Source organism: Budorcas taxicolor, chromosome 18 (genome assembly GCF_023091745.1).
Source record: "Budorcas taxicolor isolate Tak-1 chromosome 18, Takin1.1, whole genome shotgun sequence".
Lineage (NCBI taxonomy): Eukaryota > Metazoa > Chordata > Mammalia > Artiodactyla > Bovidae > Budorcas > Budorcas taxicolor.
The window spans coordinates 54,860,679-54,883,454 of NC_068927.1; the positions used below are offsets into that span (position 1 = coordinate 54,860,679).

General features: G+C 59.7%; 1 protein-coding gene across 1 annotated transcript; it reads left to right on the plus strand.

Annotated features, from left to right (window-relative positions):
- The first annotated feature begins 798 nt into the window (after positions 1 to 798).
- On the plus strand, positions 799 to 21,426 carry PPP5C (protein phosphatase 5 catalytic subunit). Its single transcript, XM_052655692.1, has 13 exons — positions 799 to 991; positions 6,897 to 7,138; positions 12,885 to 13,032; positions 13,700 to 13,821; positions 15,812 to 15,877; positions 16,176 to 16,274; positions 17,118 to 17,223; positions 18,767 to 18,909; positions 19,013 to 19,100; positions 19,508 to 19,548; positions 19,645 to 19,823; positions 20,677 to 20,758; positions 20,903 to 21,426. Exons 1-13 carry the CDS (start codon positions 871 to 873, stop codon positions 20,963 to 20,965), a joined length of 1,500 nt encoding a protein of 499 aa, XP_052511652.1. The 5' UTR covers positions 799 to 870; the 3' UTR covers positions 20,966 to 21,426.
- Positions 21,427 to 22,776: the final 1,350 nt, after the last annotated feature.

Consider the following 22,776-nt stretch of genomic DNA (forward strand, 5'->3'; position numbering starts at 1 on the left):
AGGGGAGCCGGAGCAGAGCCTTAAAGAATTTAGTGTTATACTTTAGCATTGAGTAGAGGCTGTGGGCTTGGGCAAGGTGGCCCGGAAGGGTGTACAGTGAATGGGGATTGGGGATAGGAGTGGCATCTGGAAATGTTGCCTAAGGCTAGACTATTCAGGGTCTTCTAGCTCATCAGAAAAAGTCTCGGTTTTCTCCTAACGGCACTGAGGAGCCATGGAAGGCTGCTGAATGAGGGGTGAGAACGGAGAAAGGAGATGGTGCAACGAACTTCTGAGTCTAGGGGATACAGGGTACCTTTAGTTAATAACTTAGAAACTCTGACCCTTTCTTCTGTCGGATTGAGAAACTGCCCATTTTCCAGAGAGGGATAAGTGAGGCCCTGAAGAGGATAAGAAGATTTGTTCAAGGTCACACAGGTACTTGACAATAGGGCTAGACACCCCCCGGCTCGGGTTCCACGTCAGGGACAGTACTGTCACAAAGAAAAGCCACACCCACTAGCAGCGTTCGCAAACCACCTACCATCCGGAGATGACGGCAGGGAGAGCCCACTCTAAGACCCCGAGAAACTTCTGTGGCTCGGAACACGGAACTTTGGGACCCGGGACCACGCCGGGCCTTTTTGCCCGCGCGCCCCTTTTCGCCTTCCTCATTGGCTCATTCTAGGGCGCCGTCGGAGGCCGTCTGGTCACCTTGTCCTCCGCGCGCTCTATGGCGAAAGCGCCCTGCGCAGGCGCGCGAAGGGAGCTTTCGGGGCCCGCGCTTTACGACACTTGTGCAGCAGCGGCAGCGGCAAGTCGGCACTCCTTCGCGACGATTCGGCCGGGTGCCGCTGGAGGCCGTTGCCAGGGTGGGGGTCGCTTTGCGGCATGGCGATGGCGGAGGGCGAGCGGACTGAGTGTGCTGAGCCCCCCCGGGACGAGCCCCCGGCTGATGGAGCTCTGAAGAGGGCAGAGGAGCTCAAGACGCAGGCCAACGACTACTTCAAAGGTGCGCCCGCCCTGGAGGGAGCGAGGGAGGGTGGAGAGCAGCCCCAAGTCAAGGGGTGCCGGGCCCGCGCGGAACCATGGCAACGCGGAGCGGCAGCCTGGGCGCGGGGCAGGCACTACCAAGTGACCGGGCGTGGGGAGGGCGAGGATGGCCCTACCAAGGGGCGACAGTGGGGGCTCCGGAGAGAAGGGGTGATACCTGGAAGTGGCGAGCGGAGCGGGTGCTAAGTGGGGAGACTGAGGAGGGCGCTTCCAAGTGTGAAACAGGAGGGGGACCGGAATGGGAGCATCACCAAATGTGAGACCCCAGAGGTGTCAGCTTATGGCGCGACCTGAAGAGGGTGCTACCAAGTCGTGACATGGGGCGGAGGAGTGATGGCGCTACCAAGTGGGGAGACTCCAAGTGGAGAGACACCAAGTTGGGGGAAGAGGGGGAACTGTCCCGGTAGAGCAGGCGATCGTGGGAATGGGAAATAGATCATTAGATGGGAGGGCCAGGAAGGAGGAGATTTGAGGTTACTCCAGGAGAGGGAAGGCTCTGGGGGTAGAGGTGAGGCAATCCAAGACTAGTATGACTTAGAGTCTTAGGAAAGTAGGATGTGGGCGCACCCATTCGTTCATTGATTCGGTCCGTTTATTGAGCATCCGCTGCGTGCTAAGGACTGTGCTTGACTTTAGGTACACAGCAGCAGTTGACACAGATGTGGCCCTGGCCCTAGGTAGTTTGTAATTTAGCAGGAGAATCAGACATTGAGCCAACACACAGAGAAATAATAAAATAACTTAGAAGCTATGATGAGCCCTTTGGAAAAACCCCAACAGAGACATAGAGAATAATGGTTGGAGGCCACGACCTTAGAGAGGTTGGTCAGGGAAAGCCTTACTGAGGAAAAGGCGTTTAAGTTTCAGAGGACAGTTGGGAAGGAGTGTCCCAGGTGGGTGGTGCTGCCTGTGCAAAGGCCCTGAGGTCGGAAATGAAAGGAGATTGGCTGGCTTGGCTGGAACTTTAACAAGTTAGCAGGGAAACAGATACAAGATAAGCTTAGGACAGGGGCCAGATATTGTAGGGGTTTCATAAGTCACTGCACAGACCAGTTCGGATTTTACTTGAGGCTCCCAGAGGAGCTCTTGAGTGGAGAGATGGACCAGCCTGGAACTCTCTAGTGAGGAATTTGGGCAGGATCAGCCTCTGGGTGGACTGGAACAGCCTATGGGAATGGAGGAGGTCACCTTGGAAGAGAAGGGGCTTAGGGTAGAACCTCAAGGAATTCTAGTGGTTAGAACTGAAGAGGCTGCGTTGGAGTGGTCCTTGAGGTGGTGGGGAAAATCAAGAAAGCTGAGAGAAGGGAGTGCTTCTGGAAGGAGGGGATGTGCCTGAGATGGGATGCTGCAAAAGCCAGCACCGAGCATTGATCGTTGGATTTGGCTCCGTAACGTGTTGGTGGTAGCCTTGACCCAAGCAGGTTCTAGGGGATGATGGGGCTGGTAGCCAGAGGGGAGGGCGCTGAAGAGTGAATGGGAAATGAGGAAGTGGAGACAGCCAGTGTTGACAGGGGTTTTGAGAATTTTGTTTCTGATGGGGAGTGGAGAAATTGGGGGTGCGGGGTGCTGCTTTTGGTTTTTAAAGAGCGGAAGAAACTAAGACTATAGACCAATAGAGCTGATCCTGCAGGAGAGAGAGGAGGCCCACAGCAGAGGGCCCTGGAGGCAGGGCGCTGTGGGAGGGATCTCCCACGTGGGAGCCTTAGCCGAGAGCTAGCCTCTGGTGGGAAGGTCAGGTCAGACCCGAGCAGTGAGAAGGAGGTGGGACTGGCGAGAGGTGAGGCTGGAGGTAGACCCTGGAGGCGGGTCAGGGAGTGTGGATGTCATCACAGGGGTGGCAGGAAGCCATGGGACGTTTGAAGAGAGGAGCAGCATAGGCTGCGTAGCGATGGAAGGGGATCTCCCAGTGGCCTTGCAGAGACCGGACCCAAGGACAAGGCTGGAGACCTGGAAAGATGGTGGACAGGTGAGTGGTGCCCACCGGGCCAGAGAGACAGAAACCGACTCAAGAAGTGTTTCAGAGGGAGAATGATAGCGGTCACCTGGAGAGAGGGAACCCCAGGAGGGAAGAGCGGGATGCCGAAGGCCCAGAGGTGAGCTGAGCACTGAGGAAGTGAGCGGGGCTGGAGCCTGAGAGGCCAGTGTTGATGGTGAGGCTGCAGGGGGAGCCTGAGCATCCCGCCTGGGAACTCTGAGGAGGCAGGGAAAGGATGGGATTGGGTTTGTGGCTTTAGGAAGACCCCTCTGGAGGTGAAGGACCGGGGGCTGGAAGAGCTTGGGGGAGGCTGAGGCAGGACCCTGGACAGGAGAGGATGAAGGCCAGACCAGGCAGAGACGGGCAGTCAGGATGGTTGTGAAAGAAGAGATTTGAGAGACTTTCTGGAGGTTGATCTGACAGAACAAGGTGACTGCCCGGCTTTGAGGGTTGCCGGATCAGGTGTCCCTGCCAGGGCCCAGTCTCCAGCTTGGGGCAGTGTGGAAGGTGAGACTGCCCCTGAAATGCTGCTTGAGAAGAGTGGCAAGCATAGAGACAGATGCTGAGATGAGGGGAGAATTATGGGAAACAGTGGGCCTTCCGGAGGAGCTCCTTGCTCCCCCAGGACCTGGGTTCTGAGCTCTGGGAGGCCTGAAACTGGGCGGGTAGCCAGCGGCGCTGGCACTGAGCTGGAATGGAGGGGGATGCCCCTCCTGGTCCAAGCCCCTTGCTGTCTGGCAGGCAGCTGTAGGCACAGAGCCCCAGTCCCCGGGCCCAGGGGAATAACAATAAAAAGATTAATTACAGCTTGCCTTAATTGAGCCCCCGCGGGGGCCAGGTACACCTCTTTGTCTAATCCTCCCCCGGGCGCTGGGAGGCAGGCAGGAGCGGGCCCTGTTTGTTTTATAGAGGAAGCTGAGGCTCTGAGAAGTGAAACCGCTTGCTCAAGGTCAGAGTGTGCGAGCGGCAAGGCCCGGATATCCCCCTTCCTCACCACGTGCTTGGCTCCCACATTCAGAGTCCTTACCCGCAGCCCTACCTGGAGCCGTCCTGGCCCCGGGGCGGTGAGCGGGAAGACGAGGGCCCCCAGGGGCTTGCAGGACCCTAGCTGGTTGACCCCTGGGAACTCAGGCCTGATCCAGAGGCCCTGGGGGGAAGAGCCTGGTCCCTCTTGTCATTCACCCCACTTCCCCTCTCTCTGAGCCTTATCGCCCCCCACCGCCTTCTGTATAAAGAGAGGGGTTCCGTTTAACCCCGAAGGAGGCCCGTGAGTCCAAGACTTCACCCGGTTAAGAGCTCAGGCTGCCCGGGTTCAAATCTTGTTTCTTTGTCTTAGCTGCTGTGTGACCCCTGGGAAGACCTTAACTTCTCTGTGCCTCACTTTCTCCTCTCTAAAATGGGGCCTCCCTTGAGGGTTAAGTGCACTCATATTTGTAGAGCAGGGCTGGGATCTCCTGTCCGATAGCTGTGTGAAGCCCAGGCCCCTCCCGTTTCCTCTTTTCTAGTCTCTTCTCCCCTCCAGTGAGTTGTTCAGTCAGTTCTTTTACGAGCATCTGCTGATCGCTTTCTCGGCTGTAGCCACATTTCATCTGGGAGTTCTTTTAACCCTCACAGCCAGCCCATGAGGCGGGACCGGTTGTGCTTCCCACATTTCAGATGAGCAAGCTGAGGTTCAGAGAGGGGAGGCTATCTGTCTAGGGTCTCATGGTCGGGATCCTCAGAGCCTGATGTCAGGCTCCCCACCCCGTGCCCAGAGGTACACAGCAGGCACGCTGGCCGCCGGCCTCTGGAACCCGGCCAGGAGGCTGGAAGGAGTCCTCGAAGGTGTTGGCATTCCAGGGAGGGTCGGTCAGACTCGGCTGCCTCGTTCTGCCCAGGCATGTTTCTGGGAAGTCCTGGGCCTGCCCTCCAGCCAGGGCTCACGGTCCTGGGGAGACACACCCATCACCTAACGGTGACTGCCCGGAGAGGGAGGCCTGGGAGAGCGGAGCCTCGGGGCGGGGGCAGCCCAGAAAGGTGCCTGACCCTGCCTGGGTGTCAAGGAAGGCTTCTCAAAGGAGGTGACATCCGAGCCATTTGAAAGATTGCCAGACATTCGCCTGCGGAAGGAATCGTTACATTGTTCCTGGCACCTCCCAGCACCTGGCTTCCTTCTCTACTGTTGGTGTGTTCGTCTTTCTCTTTCTTTCCTACCTTCCTTCTTTCATTCATTCAGGAACCACTCATGGAGCCGGGAGTCCTCTTCCGTTCTTTTCTCCCGACTCCTCCTCCTCCGAGTCTCAGCCCTGGCATCCCCACTGGGTAGCCCCAGCCACAGCACTGCGGGTGTCACGGTCTGGGGGGCGGTGATGTGTGTGCCGTCCCACCCTCCAGCTGGACCGTGAGCCCCTGAACAGCAGGGTGGGGGGCTGCTGTGTCCTCAGACAGGGCCAAGGTTCAGAGTAAGACAGACAGCGCCCCTGCCCTTACGGGACTTAAGTTCACATTGGGAGGCTGGGCAGTAAGCAAACACAACAAAGGAAGGTCCCGTTTTCTCAGATGCCTCTGGGGAAAAGAACAGTGGGAGTTAGGGCAGGAGTTCTCACTTTAGGCTGAGGGTCCGGAGGACTCTCTGAAACTTTAGCCCAGAGTGGGTACGTAAGTTGCCCCGGGACACACAGCTCACTGGGAGTAGAGCGGGGATGGGGCCCAGGCTGCCTGCCCCCATGTCCGTGTCTGCCCTGTGCCGGTCTCCCCCAGAGGCCACCTGGTACAGAGGATGAACGTGAGAGCCCATGGCGCTTGGCCTGATTCGGAATCCCTGTCTGCCACTTGCCTGGTGACGTGGTTTCCCTCTTAGAGCCTCATCTGGAAGTGGGGCTAACGCAGCCGTCCTCGGGGTGCCATGAGGGACCTGTGCAGGGACCTGTGTGCCAAGAGCCCCCCAAGGCACCTGGCACATCACGTACCCTCAGGTCGGGCGCTCCCCCTGGCTTCCGTCTCCTGCCTGTTGAACAGTCATGTGGGCCAAGACAGCTCTGCAGATACAGACTGAGCGTCTGACCTTGAACAAGACCTCTGTGGCTTGCTGTAGAAGGAGCACCAGACGGTGCTTGTGCCGTGGGGATGTGCGGATGCCCCGGGTCGAGGTGTAACATGCAGGGCACGGCCGTGGCTCATTTCAAATAAAATGGACTTTTCCCCTTGGCCAGATGTCACGTCCTGTCGCTGCACCCTGCTCTGGCTGTGGACTTTGGGATGCGTCCTGCCAGCTCCCCTGCCCTCACCTCCTACCCTCCCCAGGCTCAGCCCGCCCCAGACACACCACCCTCTCGCTGGTCCTAGAACTTCGTGCTCTCCTCCCCAGTGCCTTTGCACCTGCTATTCCTTCCATGGGGAACGCTCTCCCTCTGGTCTGGTTTATCACTTCCTTTGAGTCTCTGATGTGTCACCTTCCTGAGACCTAAGTAGGTCCCTTTTCTGTCCCCACTTCCTGTTTTACTGGAACCCCTCTTTGGGCTTGTATACTTGTTTTGGGGCTCAGGGCAGACTCAGAGTTGCTGATTACCATCTCAGGGCTGGCACTCACTAACATACCTTCTCTGGGGTACATTCAGAAGACCCTCCGGAAGTTCCGGAGGAAGTGTTGCCTAGGCTGGGGCCTTGGGGGGCGATGGTTGGGTGGGCAGGTATGTGGAAGTGATTTAGGGAGTTAGGGATTTGGGCTTGTGCCAGGGTGGGACAAGTCAGGAAGGGGAGCGGGCTGGAGAGACGTTTCTGAGCTCCATTCTGGGCCTGAGTTTCTCCATCTGTAAGTGGGGGGACTGGGCAGTCCCCAGCCTAGGACCCCTGCTGGCTGGGGGTGACACCCTTGCCTCATACCCCACCCTCCCTTCCTGCATCTTCACAGCCAAGGACTACGAGAACGCCATCAAGTTCTACAGCCAGGCCATCGAGCTGAACCCCAGCAATGCCATCTACTATGGCAACCGCAGCCTGGCCTACCTGCGCACCGAGTGCTACGGCTACGCGCTGGCCGACGCCACGCGGGCCATCGAGATGGACAAGAAGTACATCAAGGGCTACTACCGCCGGGCCGCCAGCAACATGGCGCTGGGCAAGTTCCGGGCCGCCCTGCGTGACTATGAGACGGTGAGCTGGGCCTGAACCAGGCTGGTGTTGAGGGCCAGGCGGGGTGGGCTGGGGCCTCCTGGTGCTTGGCCAGACCTGACGGGCAAGGCGTGAGGAGGCTGTGCTCACATTTACTCACCGCTCGCTCATCCAGCACACGCCAGCTGGGTTCACAGCCCAGCTCTGCCCTTGCTGCCTGGTGACCTTGGGCGAGTCACCTGGCCTCTCTGCGCATTCTTCCCCATATCCATGAAATGGAGGGGCAAAGACCTGCCTCTTGGGGTTGCCGTGAAGAGTAAATGAGCCTCTGCTTTTCGGGCATTTAGAACAGCACCTAGCACGTAGTCAGCACATGTAATTAACTATTCTGATTATTGTGGTTATTACCGTTGGTGAACAAGAAGCACACAGCCCTTCTGGTGGAGCTTATAATTTGGAGGAGGGCAAAAAATGAACCTGTCATTGGGAGGGCAAACAGTCATTGCAGGTGAGGATGTGAGCCTGGGAGAAAGAGAATGGGGTGAGGTGCTATAGAGGGACAGCGCATGGGGGTGTATTTTGATGAGGTGACGAGGGAGGGGACCCAGAGGACGGCAGGGGTCGCCAGGTCACTCGCTCATCCGCCACTCCTGCTGCTGTCACTGCTCTGGTCACGATAGTGGGAATGCCTCACAGAGCATGCCTGCGTGCCAGGCTCGGCCTCTCCCCTTCACGCCAGCCGGCTGAGTGACTTGTGTGGCAGCCCTTTGAGGCGGGAGCTGTGGTTACCCCCATTGTGCAGATGGGGAGACTGAGGCCCAGGAGGCTCAAGGCACCCGCCCACCTGCATGCAGCAGGCAAGCGGTGGAGCTGGGGTCTAAACGCAGGCAGCCCAGCCTCTGGCCGGCGTCTTCCCCCATCCAGAGAATAGCTTCTTGAGAGCGGGGGTTCTCTTTGTTCTGGGACGCTCCCTGGGACGGTGGTTGGCACCCAGCAGGGGCTTAGCGTTTGTCGTGCCCCCTTACACGTGCACACAGCCTCACTGCCTCCTTTAATTTCCTCCGTCACACACTCTGAGCAGCTTCTGTTGTGTCAGGTGGGACAACACGGGAGGCCGAGAGCTGCGGGCTGCAGTTGGAGGGGGCAGGTCAGACGGCTGGGGCGGGCTGCTGGTCGCTGGCCCAGAGAGGAGGGCAGCCTTCAGTGCAGGTTCACGCTGAGCCCCGGGCCAGGGCACCTGAGGCAGGGCAGGGTAGGGCAGAGGCAGGGAGGAGGAGATGATTTAGAGCCCGGGAGTCAGAGTGGAGGCGGGGGCTGGGGTGACCCCCTGGGAGGATGGAGGAAGGAGCTGCAGAGCAGGGTCCTGACAAGCTTGGGCTCCCCGGTTGTTGTCCAGCCGGTCTCCTGCCTGGGCCCAGGGTGTCCTCATTTGGCAGTGGTGCCGAGAGGCATGGCCACCTCCCGGGTGGCTGTCGGGTGCTGCTGAAGTGGTGTGAGCACAGGTCACGGGGTCTGGAGGGCTCAGTAATGAGTAACTCAGGAGGGCAGTTGGGGTGGGTGGGGTCAGCTCTCCAAAGCGGGGGAGGGGCTGGGGAGAGAAGGGAGGGGGCAGAAGATGAGAGGAGCCCCAAGTGCGGATCTGCGCGGGGCCTTCCCTCCTGGGTTGCAGGGCCGTCTCCCCAAGGCCCGAAATGGAGGTTTTCTTGCTGCTCTGACCCAGCCTGGGGCCTTGCAGCGCGTACTCCTGGAGTCTGAGATGGTCACTTCAGCCATCTCGCGGGCATACACAGCTTTATCCCAGGCCTTGTGGGATTCTGAGGGGCTGGGTCACGACCACTTTCCCTGTGGGGTCTCTGCCAGCAGCCCTGGGGACCCCCTGCACGAGCCTGAGGTCCTTGCCTGCCTGGACCATCCGCCTGCCTGCAGGCTGTCCTTTCTAACACGTTTCATCAGACTCTGGGTGCAGGGCAGAGGGGCCAGCCTGGGGTGGCTCCCCATGCAGTCTCTACTTCCAGAGCCATTGTATGGTGACACGCTAGGGATTCGCGGAGAATGGGCCCAGACCCCTCTTCAGTCGTGGCACCTCTGCAGGCAGAACCAAGACGCGACCTTGGTTAGACAGCATTACATGGCCTGGCCCTCAGGTGAAGGGCCTTTCCTTTCTCAGCCTCAGTTTCCTCGTCTGCACGCTCACTGTGGGCCCAGCTCTGTTGTGAGCGCTTTACATGCTTTGTGCATGAAGGAAAACGGATTCACTGTTTTACAGCACGGAAACTGAGGTCTAGAGAGACGCTGTCCCTTCTCCAAGGTCGCCCAGCAGAGACGAGAGACGTGAACCCAGAGTCCATGCTTGTAACGCTCAGTGGGGTGATTGAGACCAGCGCGTCTGTCTTCATCAGATAGACCAGAGAAGACAGCAGTTCAGTTTGGAGGAAGTACACACGTGTGTGTGCGTGCATGTTTTTCATTTCTGTGAATACGGGTGTGTATTAGGTGTGAATTCTTACCTTGAGTCAAGGTCTCCAGTTCTGCAGGTCACTCGTGCAGGGGCTGGATTCACCAGCTCCATGGTCAGAACGCCAGGCCGTGAGCTGTGTAGCTCTGAGCGCTTTGGATCTCCTGCCTCAGTGGCTTTGTGAGGACTCAGTGGAGTAGAGCCCCCACTCAGGGGCACTTTCTGGGTGTGCTTTCTCCTGGGGGTGTCTGGGAAGAGCCCACGGGCCCCCAGGAAGGGCTGTGTGCAGACACAGGGCCTTGTTAGGGGCTGGAAGCTCGGGGGTGTCTCCACTCTGCTCCACCTCTAGGACAGAAACTGATCCCCCCTCTCCAGGTCCGTGTTGAATCCCCCCTCCAACACCTCTCCCTCGTCTCTAAGTTCATTCTTTCATGGGGACCTTGGCTCCAGGATTCCGTGCCCCTAATGGGTCCTCTTCTCACAAGATTCCACCTGTGTTCTCTCCTGTCTGCAGCTGGAGCTCAGACGGTCACGAGGGCCCAGGCTGGGTCTGGGGGACTCCTTCTATACTCACCACCTACCCCCAGGACTTTCTGGGTTTGGAGGGTTTGCAGTCCCATGTGGTGCCTCTGGAGGTTTCGCTGCAGAAACAGGAGTGAGCCACCCAGACTTCCTGAGGACGTCCCGTTGCATGGAGCGTGTGCTCTGGGTCACCTTCTTGAACTCCAGAGAGTTCCCGTTTCCCAGATACACACTGGCCCCGTGGCATTATGTGGGGGTCAAAAGCCCATATTACCATTTCATCGGTCTGAGTCCCTGGACTTACTACCCAGGAATACTCGCAGCTGAAACCACTTTGTAAAAACAGCTGTTTATTCTGAGAGCGTTGTGGTTTCACATGCAGGTATAAGGAGTAAGGCAGAGACCCCACCGCCCCACTTTCCCCCAGTGACATGTCTGGCGCCACTGTCACAGGATGCTGACCGGACACAACCCAGACCCCACTTGCTGTGAGATCCCTCTTCTTAAAGAGAAGTCCAGCATTCAGTTCTGAGCCAACAAGCCTCGGGGCCTCCTCTCACTGCAAGGCCTGAGGCCTGGCCCCAGAGCCTGCTCTTAAGACCCAGACCTGCAGCGTGTCTCTGGAAGGCGTGTCAGGCGCTGTGGGGACCGTGGCAGTAGGTGGGGAGGGGTCCCGTCCCAGCGTGTGCAGTGGGAGCAGGATCTTCAGCAGGGAGAGAATGGAATCCTGGCTTCCTGGGTCAGTGAGTTCACCTCTCCCAGCCTCAGTTTCCCTCTCCATCCGTGAGGTGCAGCTGTCATGACATCACAGAGAGCTGCTCTGAGGAGAAAGTGAGCGAGGTTGTCGCTTACAGCCTCGGGCACAGAGAAAGCTGTGCGCTGTTACTGCTCCGTTCCTTTGTTCCCGGGGTCATCAGTGTTTGCTTCCGGCCCACACCCCCGCCCGTGAGCTCTCTGAAAAGAGGGCGCTGGCTCAGAGGAAATGCTTAGTGGGGCATCCGCCCACTCGGGCACTCCTTACACCTGGGACACAGCCTCAGCCCTGCCCTCTGGGCCATGGCCACCTACCGCTGGGCAGGTAGACCCGTCTCCTGCGGTGCTCAGGGCTGGGGCGGGGCGGTGGGGGGTAGCCCAGGGCCCTGTGGGAGCCCAGAGCGGGTTCCTGACCCAGCCTGGGAGATGGGAGAGGGCAGGGGCGGGGAGCGGAGACCTGGAGGAGGAGGAGGCAGGGCTGGAGAGTCACTGAGGGTAGACATGAGGTGTTCTGGGCCAGGGGTGTACCAGCCTGCAGCTGAGAGGGGGCCAGCACGTTTGGGGACTTCTGGCTTTGGCCTGGCTGGTTCGCGTTGGGCAAGCAGGGAACACAAAGGGCTGGGCGGGCCCTCGTGGGCCAGGTGGAGTGGCGGTTTGGACTTCATCCTGGGCCGTGGACTCCTAACCTCTGCTTGTTGGGAAGGACTCCAGGGACTGTCTGGGGCGGCCTCTCTCCCAAGCCTTGCACCACACCCCGCTGCAGGTGGAGGCACCTGGCAGGGCGCCTTGGCCCAAGCCTGTCCCGACCCGCTTCCTGCCACTCAACCTGGTCTGCACACCCATGCTCGGGGCTGAGCCACACTGACCTTCAGGGCTCATCAGCAAACACCTTTGCCCCAGCTTCTGACGCCCTCAGCCAGGCTTTCCACCAGGGTGCATTCGCTGCCTGGCATCCCCGTTTTCTGTGCCCTGGCACAGGGCTGTGGGAGCCCACTCCTGGGGAGGCCAGCATGGGGGCCAGGTCAGGCAGGGTCCACTGATAATTACAGGAGGAGTTACAGGTAACTGAGGCTCAGAGGGGTGAATTCATTTGCCCAAGGTCACCCAGCACGTAAGTGGCAGAGCTGGGGTCTGAATGCAGCCCCCACTCCCTCTGGACTTGGGGGATCAGAGTCTGTAGGAAGCGAGACGGAAGGTAGGGGGAGGACAGGGGATGGGCTCCTCTTCCTGGGACCTGAGGGTATCTCATGGCCAAGTGCCCAGTGCTTCCTGCATACGATCCCGTGTCATGGACACGGCAGCCCGTGAAAGGGGCCATGGGCGGCCTGCGCTGCTGCACGCCCTTCACAAGTGTTTGCTCGTTCTGTCCTCCTGGCAGCCTCGGGGTTCATGCTCTGTCGCCTCCACCTTCCTCAGGAGGGAACCAAAGGAACACACTGGTCCTGGGTCTCCCCAGGGCCTGAGGTTGACCCCGGGCGCCTGACCACCAGGTGCCGGCGGCTGCCCGCAGAGCTCGGGCTGCACGCCAGGCCCGTGCTGGTTCTTGATCCTCCCCAACAGCCTGTCACCTCCCCCACGTCGTAGATGAGACAGCTGCGACTCTGTGTCATCCGGCCAGTCATTGCCTCTTTGGTTGAGTCGGGCTGTAAATCATGACTTCGGATCCAGCCCACGGGGAGCTCTCAGCCCCTCTGGTTCCAGCGATGAAGCTGGAGCAGGGCCAGTTTTATTTTGATGACGGTCAGAGCTGCAGTGTATTAAGGAGCATTTGAATGGGTTAATACGTTTTCCCTCCCGGCAGCCCTGTGTGGGCAGCTGTCGCGCCCAGTTTGGGGACACAGAAACCAAGACCTAGACGGGGAGCGAGTCCAGGCTTGCACCCCTCGTGCACGCGGCTGGGTGCTCTGCTCAGTGTCCGCGGAGCCCCGGGCCGGGCCAGGCCAGCCAAGGGCAGTCATGGTGCCCCCGCCTCCCAGTGACCCCTCTGCCCTGCGCCTCGCCTGGGTGCTGATGCCTCTTTTCTTCCTTCTGTCCTCTCTTGCCCACCTTGCGTACCAGGTGGTGAAGGTGAAGCCCCATGACAAGGATGCCAAGATGAAGTACCAGGAGTGCAACAAGATCGTGAAGCAAAAGGCCTTCGAGCGGGCCATCGCAGGCGACGAGCACAAGCGCTCCGTCGTGGACTCGCTCGACATCGAGAGCATGAGTGAGTCGGCCCAGGTGCCCTGCTGTGCCCGGCCCAGAGCCTTCCCCGTCCTCACCCGGGCCCTGCGTGGCCGTGCGTGCTGGGCGCCTCTGGTCCCTGTGCCCCCGCGCTGTCTGTGCTCCTGGAGACCCCGCCGTCCAGCCTGGGGGCTGGAGGTCTCGGGTGCGGGCAAGCTTCCTTGCTGCATCCATCCCGCAGTTGCACCACCCGTCATGGGCCTGATTTGTCCCCAGGTCCTCTGGGCGCTCAGAGGCGTCTGTCATACATTCCACGGATGACTATTGGGTCCCTACTGGGTGCCGCCATTGTGGGCACTGGGGATACAGCTGTGACCCGCACAGCCCCTGCCCCCTGGAGTGGGTGTCCTAGTGGGGAGAGAGGACTGATAGTCAGTTCACATGTTAAATGCTAGCAGATCAAGTCCGGGAGAGAGGCTGCCAGAGAGGGGGTGCCCCGTAGGCGGGAGGTCAGGGAGAGGGCCTGTGAGCCCGCCTGAGCAGAAGGGGCCGGCCACGAGAGGCCCTGGCCGAGGAGTGGAGTCTTCACCCCGTCCCCTCTCAACCTGTGTGTCTAGCACCGAGCCTGCCCCGTGCCTGGGGGCCAGGCCTCACTTCCCATCCTGGCAGTGGCCGCGGCCCCTGACTCTCCTCCCCCCTTCACACGCCAGCCATCGAGGATGAGTACAGTGGGCCCAAGCTGGAGGACGGCAGGGTGACAGTCACCTTCATGCGGGAGCTCATGCAGTGGTACAAGGACCAGAAGAAGCTGCACCGGAAGTGTGCCTACCAGGTAGCGCCCGCCAGAGCCCGGGGCCCGGGGTAGCATCAGGGCGCTGGCCCGGCCTGAGCCCTGCCACTGCGGGGGCGCGGGAGCAGGGCGGTCCCGCCGGCTGGCGCTTGCCGAGCCCACGGTGTGCTGGGCACCCTGCAGATGAATTCTTCATCTCCAGCATTTCCATCGGTTACTTTTTTAATAGCTTTCGTCTCTCGGCCCCATATGTTCATGCATGTCATTTACCTTTTCTGTGAGATCCTTCAACACGTTTTCCACACAGTTATTTTAAAGCCTCTGTCTAGATCTCCCACCATCTGGGTCATCTCTGGGTCTGCTTCCGTTTGTCTGCTCTTCCCGTCTTGGCGCTTTTTTCTCGTGGGCCAGACACTTCGTGTAAGAAGCACAGTAGCGATGGAGACAGATTCCTCTCCTGCAGACACGGGCAGGCCCTGCTTCTGTTGGGCTGCCACAGTGAGGGGCTGTGTCCGTCCCCACTGCAGGTCAGGGGCAGCTCGAGTTGGAGCTGGCTTCAGATATGTCCAGAGGGGAGCCAGGACTCCGCGGGGGTGGGGCTCGGCATCTCCGCCCTGGCGGAATCTCAGGGATGCCTGCAGGCTCTCAGGTCTCCCGCTCCCGGAGCTGTAGGAAAGCGCTCTGATGTTCAGCCCTGCCGCCGGCTGCTGGGCTGTCTGAGGGGCTCTCTGCTCTCAGTCTCGCCCCCACTTTTGTGCCTCAGGTGGCTCCTGTCCGCCACGTCGCCTCGCGCCCTCTGTGCGGCCGTGGGAGAGAAGACGCAGGCTTGGGCAGAGGCCTCTGCCGCGGGGCCCCCAGGCTCTCGCTCCCGCTCCCCTCAGCCTGGCCCTCGCTGCACCGCCGGTTGGTGGGGAGCACAGCCGCCGCCGCTTTCCCAGGGAAGAGCTGGTCGCCTCACTGTCTTGTAGTTTGACTCATTTAGGTTTCTTTGAGTCCTCACTCTCAGATGTTTTAGGGTGTTCTTTGTTTTTTCTTTTTTCTTCTTGTTTCTTGGCTTGTTTCCATCATTAAGGCAAGAGTGACAGTCTTTTGTAACTTTCTACATTCTGACCGGAAGTGGATACCTCCTGCTTCTCTTTGTTAGCACTGTTTTCCCAACTTTTCACTTAGCAAATTGTTAAACCTACAGAAAAGTCGAAAGACCAGCACAGTTACCATCCATAGCCCCTTCACTTAGTCGCCAGTTATTAAGGTGTTGACACTTTCGGTTTATCTTTCTATGTATATGCATGTGTATACACACAGTATTTTGTTTTTCCTTCTTTCTGGACCATTTGAGAATAAGTTGCACCATAACCTGTATCCCCTAGCAACAGGACTTTCTCCTGCATGACTGTAGTCATTCCCACCTTGGGAATTCGGTGGCGATAGAATACCACTGACTGAAGCAGATGGGCCGCAGGCTGGCCGCTGCTGCAGACACGCCTGGTGTGCACAGTGCTGCCGCGTCCGTCTTCAGTCCGCAAGGACTAGTACTGATAGTTCAGCTTTCCCCAGTTTTTTCCCCCAAACATCCTTTTTAGCGGTTCTTTTTTTTTTTTTAATGCAGAATCCATTGAGGGATCAATGACTGCATATGGTCTGCTGTTTTACTTTTTTGTTCGTTTAGAGCAGCCTCATGCCTTTTGGGGAGGTTTTTGTGACTTTGACACTTGGATGTTTGCAAGCCAGCTATTCTATTAAACGTTCTGTATCTGGATTCATCCCACGTGGTTATGCCTGATGCTGATTGTTTTAAGAGAAACGGAGAATCTGGGTTTTCCCGTGAAATAGTTTTAATGCCGCATAGCCCACTCAGGTCACAGACTCTGTTCCCAGCGGGCACGCGCTCGGCCGGGCCTCCCCTGCCCCTCCCTCCCCTCTCCCCTCCCCTCCACCCAGCAGCATCTCCTGGCCAGTCTGGTCTCCCCGGGGCCGGGGTGGGGGGCTGGCCCTCCAGCTGGCCCCGCTCACAGCCTGCCCTGCCTTCCAGATTCTAGTACAGGTCAAAGAGGTCCTCTCCAAGCTGAGCACGCTCGTGGAGACCACGCTCAAAGAGGTGCGCGCTGGGGGCGGTGTGTGGACGGGCGGGTGGCTCCCTGGCTGGGGAGGGTCCACGGAGCTCAGAAACTCACAAACCCCCCTCAACCTCCTCCCCACCCCCTGGCTTGGTCTCCTTCCCCCCACCCTGTGTCTCTCCTGTCCCTCTCCTCCCCTCTGCGTCTCGTGCTCCCCGCCTGTGTCTGTGGCATGGTTCTTCTTGGTCCACTGTGACCTCTCACCCCTCCTCTCCCCTCTGTCCCCTCCCCACGTCTCTCTCTGGGCCCCTCCCTCTCCGGCGGCCTCTTTTCTTCCAGACAGAGAAGATTACGGTGTGTGGGGACACCCACGGCCAGTTCTATGACCTCCTCAACATATTTGAGCTCAACGGTTTACCCTCGGAGACCAACCCCTACGTATCCTTCCTCAGAAGGGCCAGCCCCCCTCCCCGGCCTCTCCTCTGGGTGTGGAGTACGGGAGGGAGAGGACTCCCTGCCTGAACCTGAGAAGGGAGAGGCCTGATGAGTGCCCCAGCCCCGAGCCGGGGTGGAACAGCCGCCGGCCTTGCTCTCTGGGCTCCGGGGCCAGACAGGCCCGGGCTGGTGCGCGCCTGCTGTGACCTGGGCATGAGGCCAGTGCGTCCGAGCCCCGGCTTCTCCTCATCTTGGAACGGGGCTGGATGTGTGTGCTGCTGCAGAGCGCGTACGTGAGGGTGGGCAGCCCTGCCCACGCCTGGCTTCCCTCTTGGCCGTGCCCTTTTCCGGCTGTGTGACTCGGGCAGGTCTCTTCACCTCTCAGTTCCTCAGATTTGTCGTTTGTAAAATGGATCTGCCTCATCGGGCTGCTGAGAGGGGTAGCAGGTTCATACCTGTGACAGGCTCAGGGCCCCCGGCCCTCATTGTATACGTATTTGCTCCTGTTAGGATAATTGTTTCATGAATGGCCACTGGGCGGGGCTACCAGGCCCATGTCCTGATTGCCCTGTGACTTTGGGCCTGTACTGGGGGGAGAGCTGAAGCTGGCTAACCACCTAGGGTCTCTCCCTCTGCCGTCAGTTCACCTAAGAAGCAGGTGAGACTGGGGACCTTGGTACCTCCTGAGGCTCAGAGAGGCCAAACCACTGGGCCAGACCCAACAAGTGAGGAGAGCCCGGGTGCCCCGAGCCCTGCTGGCGTTCTTGGCCCCAGGGTGGTGCCGACAGGAGCGGGCTTGGAGGGGCTGGGGGGGAGTACTCCCCCTTGTTTTCCTTAGCAGGGCAGATATTTAATGGTGACTTTGTGGACCGTGGCTCCTTCTCCGTAGAAGTGATCCTCACCCTTTTTGGCTTTAAGCTCCTGTACCCAGATCACTTTCACTTGCTTCGAGGTGAGCTGGGGGGTCAGCATGGGGCCTGGGGGGTCAGCATGGGGTCTGGGGTCAGCGTGGGGCCTGGGGTCAGCACGGGGCCCTGGGCAGGGCATGTGCGGGATAGTGACTACAGGTGTGTTTGTTTTGTGCCTTCACTGAGGCCATGCACGGGACCGCCCTGACAGGTTGGGTGGGCTGGGCACTAGGCACCAGCATGGCGTTAGTGGAACTCTGTGGGCCCCGGAGAGGACTTTGGTCATGGGAGGCCTCTGAGCAGAGGAGGGTCAGGGGCCGTCTCTGGTATTAATAGAATCTTGTGGGCCTCCGTATGGGGAACAGACAAGGGCTAAGAGAGGGAGCAGGGAGACTGGTGGTAGCTGGACCCAGGTGGGAACAGTGAGTGGTTGGATGGGGTCGCTTCTGAAGTAGAGACTGAGTGTCTGCTGGTGGGCTGGATGCAGATGTGAGAGAAAGAAGGGCTTGGAGGGGGCACTCCTGGGTTTTGCCTGGAGCATCTGGAGAGCTGCAGCTGCCACTGAGAAACTTGAGGGGTGTCGGGAAGAGCAGAATATAGGCTGGAAGCTGGGGAGCTTGGATCTGGATGTGGCTGTGATGCGGAGAGATGTCTAGGTGGCCTCCGGGAGCTATAAAGTAGGGGTTCCTCAGCGTACATGTGGCATTGGGCTGGGTCAGCTCACCAGGGAGTGAGGACCAATGGGGTGACCCTGCCTGCCGAGAGGGGGTCAGTGCAGAGGAGATGTGACCAGGAGCGGAGGAGAAGCAGGACGGAGTGGGGGCAGGGGCTGGGGTGGGGGCTCTGCGACGCACGAGGTGCTCCAGTGGCAGAGACTCTGCACTCGCAATGCAGAGGGCCCAGGTTCAATCCCTGGTCAGGGGACAGCCGTGCTGATGCCCCCCGGGTTCATGCCCAGGTTCAAGGAGTTCTCACAGCGCTCCTGGCACGTGGCACAGATCCCATGAGCGCCTACTGCGGGCTTCCTTGGAGGAGGCGGCAAAGAGCTGGACTCGAACAGTCCGGACTCGGTAGCTGTGGGGGGCCTGGCCGCTCCCTGGCCTCCCCCGGCCCCAGAGGGAGGAGGATGGTTTCTGGTGGGAAGGTAGACGCCCAGGCATGGGACTGCCCCACAGCAGGCACTGCAGGGGCGCCTTTCTTCCGCTCCAGGACCCCCCACCGTTGCCTGATGCTTCTAGCATAAGTGTGGCTGGTCCTTCAAGAAGGAATCTGAGTCTCATAGGGACAAGGGACGTGCCTCTGGTCATCAGGGTCGGGACCAGGGCTGAACCCGTGGTGATCGGAGCCGGCCTGGGCCTTGTGACCACACACCCGTGAATCTTCTCAGCCCGTCTGCCCCTCTAGACAGGACTGAGAACAGCGTCTCCACCTCGCGGGGTTTCTGGGAAGGACCTGCGAGCTGCTGTGTGGATGCCACTGGCTGGGGCTGCCGGGAGGTCCTCCTCGGCCTTGGCTGGGGTCTGAGCTGGAGGGCGCCCCGCCCAGCGGTGGGGTGCTGAGGTTTCATTTCATGCTGCTGTCGGCCAGGCAACCATGAGACGGACAACATGAACCAGATCTATGGTTTCGAGGGGGAGGTGAAGGCCAAGTACACAGCCCAGATGTACGAGCTCTTCAGCGAGGTGTTCGAGTGGCTCCCGCTGGCCCAGTGCATCAACGGCAAAGTGCTGGTGAGGCAGGCTCCCCAACCCGGCCACCACACGAGGCTGCGAGGCAGAGGGTGGGGTGTGGCCGGCCCCTCCCCTTACACTGCTGTTCCCGCCTGAACCCCAGATCATGCATGGGGGCTTGTTCAGCGAAGACGGCGTCACCCTGGACGACATCAGGAAGATCGAGCGGAGTCGGCAGCCCCCAGATTCAGGTGACCGGGTGGCCGGGGACAGCCCCACCTTCCTCTCCTGCATGTTGGCTCCGTGCACCTCCCTCGTGGGGCGGCGCTGGCCAGGGAGCAGGAGTGTGTGCAGCGGTCATTTATTTAACTCCCTCCAGGGACCTCCCGGGCAGTCCAGTGGTTCGGACTCCATGCTTCCACTGCAGAGGGCTGGGTTCCATCCCTGGTTGGGAATTAGAATCCGGCGTGCTGCGCGATGCAGCGGAGGAAAAAAAAATACTCCTTCCAGCTTTGGGGGTCATACAGATTGAACGGGGTTTGGCGGGGAGGTTGGTGGGGAGGCCCGTGGTGGCCCAGAACCCCGCCTCCTGTGCCCCGTGCCCTCCATGGAGGGCAGCATCCTCGCCCAGCCCCCGACGCTCGTCTCTCCCCTCCAGGTCCCATGTGCGACCTGCTCTGGTCGGACCCGCAGCCGCAGGTCAGTCTGCCCTGGGCTGTGGTTGGCAGGTGCGGGCTGTGGGCAGGGCGGACAGGGCGGAGGGGAGTAGATGCCCTGAGCTGTGTGTCTCCCCAGAACGGGCGCTCGGTCAGCAAGCGGGGCGTGAGCTGCCAGTTCGGGCCCGACGTCACCAAGGCCTTCCTGGAGGAGAACAAGCTGGACTACATCATCCGCAGCCATGAGGTCAAGGCCGAGGGCTACGAGGTGGCGCACGGCGGCCGCTGCGTCACTGTCTTCTCTGCCCCCAACTACTGGTACGTCCTCACCCCTGCCCGCCGGGCTGCTCTTCCCAGCCCACTGGTTTTCTTTTTTTTTTTTTTTTAACTTTTCATGATAGAGAATTCCAGAGATACATCAGATACTGTAATGAACGCCCACATACCCGTCACCCAGCTTCAACAATTACTGACTCTCACCCCACCCCCGCCCCCACTGTGGGCTCTTAGGAAGCTAATCCCAGGCATCCTGTCTTCCACCCGGTGATGGCCCAGGGCATTGCTGAAGGAAGGAATTCTTCTGTACACAACCGTGATAACCACTGTCAGTCCTTCAGGTCGCCAGAACCCCGCCAGAGTTCCCTTTCCCCACGTAGCCCTCCTCAGTGTCTCTTACCGGTTGATTGCTTCCAAGAAGGACCCAGACGCGGACCACGTTTTCAGTTTCCTGGTCTTCGAGTTCCCCGTCCGTCTTGCCGTCCGCTTTGCTAGTGTTTGGTTTAAGAAGCCAGAGTCTCCCATGCTCTGGGCGAGCCCAGAGACCGAGTCCTTCCCAGCTGGCCGGTCACCACGCTCCTCTGTGCCCGTGTTGCCTGGTGGAGCCAGGGCGCGGTTGGCTGGGAGACCGTGTTTTGGCCTGAGCCCTGCCTCCACCCTGCCGCTGCTGGCACTGCTCCCCGGGCCTGCTCCCCCCGGCGCCTGGCCCCCGCGAGGCTCTCCCCTCCATCCCTGCTCCTCTGTCTGGGCTCCCAGGGCCCCTCTCCACCTCGATTCCTCTCTCCTGACATCTGTGTCCCTGTCTCTGTCCGGGACCCTTCTCCCTGCCCCTTCATCCCCCAGCCCCTCCCAGCCTCTAACTGACCACACGGCCCCTCTGCCCTTGTCCCCACAGCGACCAGATGGGGAACAAAGCCGCCTACATCCACCTCCGGGGCTCCGACCTGCGGCCCCAGTTCCACCAGTTCACAGCAGTGGTGAGTCTGCCCCCCAGCCTGGGCCAGAGGGGAGAGCCGTTCCCCGGGGAGGTGGGGGGGGCTGGTTTCTGCCTCTGGGGCTCCAAGCCCCAGCCTGGCTGCCAGCCTGTTTCTGTATCTGACCCTGTGCCTCTGATTTTGCAGCCTCACCCCGATGTCAAGCCCATGGCCTACGCCAGCACGCTGCTGCAGTTAGGGATGATGTGAGGCCCACGTGGCAGGGCCCAGTTCCCCATCGACCCCAGGCCCGGCCCAGGGCAACGTTGGACCCCCTTTTACTTTGTAAAGTTTGTATTTATTCCCCTTTAGGTTTGCAGAGGGGGTGGGGGTCTGGCCAGATGGTCTGCTCCCCCAACAAAGAAGAAGGAGGTGGAGAGGCTAAGGGTGGGGCGCCGACCGGGCATTCTGGAGGAAGGCCAGCACAGCCGTGGGGGGGTGGGGCCCAGAGGCTTCCCTGCCCTCCTTACTTGCATGGCCCCTCCCCTGCTAAAGCAATAGGGCCCCGCCATAGGAAGACCCCTGGAAGGAGGGTCGTCAGGGAGGCCTCACCTGCACCCCCCTCCTGGCAGCCCCAGGGTGGGGCTTGGCTGGGGCGCACCCCCTTCCCCAGCTATTTTATGTCTGTAATTAAATATGTTAAAATAAAGTCATTATTGTAAGTCAGCTCATCTCGAACGGTGGGGCCTTAGGAGCTGCTGGCATTGGGGTGACCACTTCATTAGGGGACCTGGAGGGATGCGGGGGGCCCATGAAGTCCTGTCCCCTCGCCTCTCATCTCCCTGGAGCTGGACAGGCCCGTCCTGGGGCCACCTGGCCAAGCAGCCCCTGTGTCTGCTGTCCTAGCAGGCTCCTGGGGGCGAGTTGCCGCCTGGGACAGAGAACCCCATCCACAGTTCACGTCACCCCTCATCAGCAAGTGTTCACTGAGGCTGCTCAGGTCAGCCTTGCCTTCGCCCGACCCCTCTCAGGGAAGGCCAGCCTCGGTTCTCACCTCATACAACGAAGCAGTTATCTCCCTACGCCAAAGGAGACTGGAGGTGTTTTCTGCCCCTTTCCCTTTTATTCTTCGTTGGCAGTTAATAGTGGATCCCATCTATATTTCAATTTTTAAGTCTGAGCTCTAAATGAAGCGACTTCAGTCCTGATTCCGTGGGGCATTCAGAACAGCCCTGCGGGTTGGTCTGCTTCTCCAAAGCCAACTGGGTGGCTGTGAACCAGTGGGCGTGAGGCCCTCCCTGGGGGAGCGCGCTGTCTTGAGGAAAATAAGCACAAAGTTCCCGTGCGCTGATTGCGTTTGCTCCTCAGTCCCGAGGGCCCTCTGGATCTGCAGGTGGAATTCCGGCTGGTGAGACGCCACAGGGGGCCCTCTTGCCACTCTAGTTCCGGCGTCCCCAGTCCCACTTTCGTGTCGAACCGCTTGCTAGAAGAACTCAGGCAGAACTCAAAAGAGCTGTTCTATGCATGCTTACAGTTTATCACGGCAAGAAAAAAAAAAATCAGAAGAGAGAAGAGACACATGGGCAGAGAGAGAGCGGGCATGGGCTTCTGGTGTCTCTGCCTGGGGAGTCGGACAGCGCTGACCTCCTAGCAGCAAGGTGACGACAGGGAAGGCCGCCCGGGCCTTGGTTCTCAGGGTCTTGACTGCAGTTGGTCATGTGGCTGACCTTAATCTCCAGAGAGATTAACTGATGCCGTGGGGCCCAGGGTCCCCAGCATAGATCTTGGGAAAGTCTAGGCCACCCAGAGGGAAAAAAGAAGACCCTCATCAGGGAGGATGTTCCTCGGACTTAGAGGGCCCCCTTGGCTAGACCTTCCTTTGATCAGGATCAGTCCTCTGTTGCACTGCAAACCCTGAAGCTCACTGGCTCTAAACACGGGGATATATCCATCTTTCTCTTTTCCATGGGTCGACAAGGCCGGGCCACACAGTTCTCCCTCGAGCTCTTCTGGCAGCTGTGGTCAGTGGCCTTGGGCTGGACTCGCCAGAAGACTGGCCTGGCTGGTGGTCCAGGTGGGCT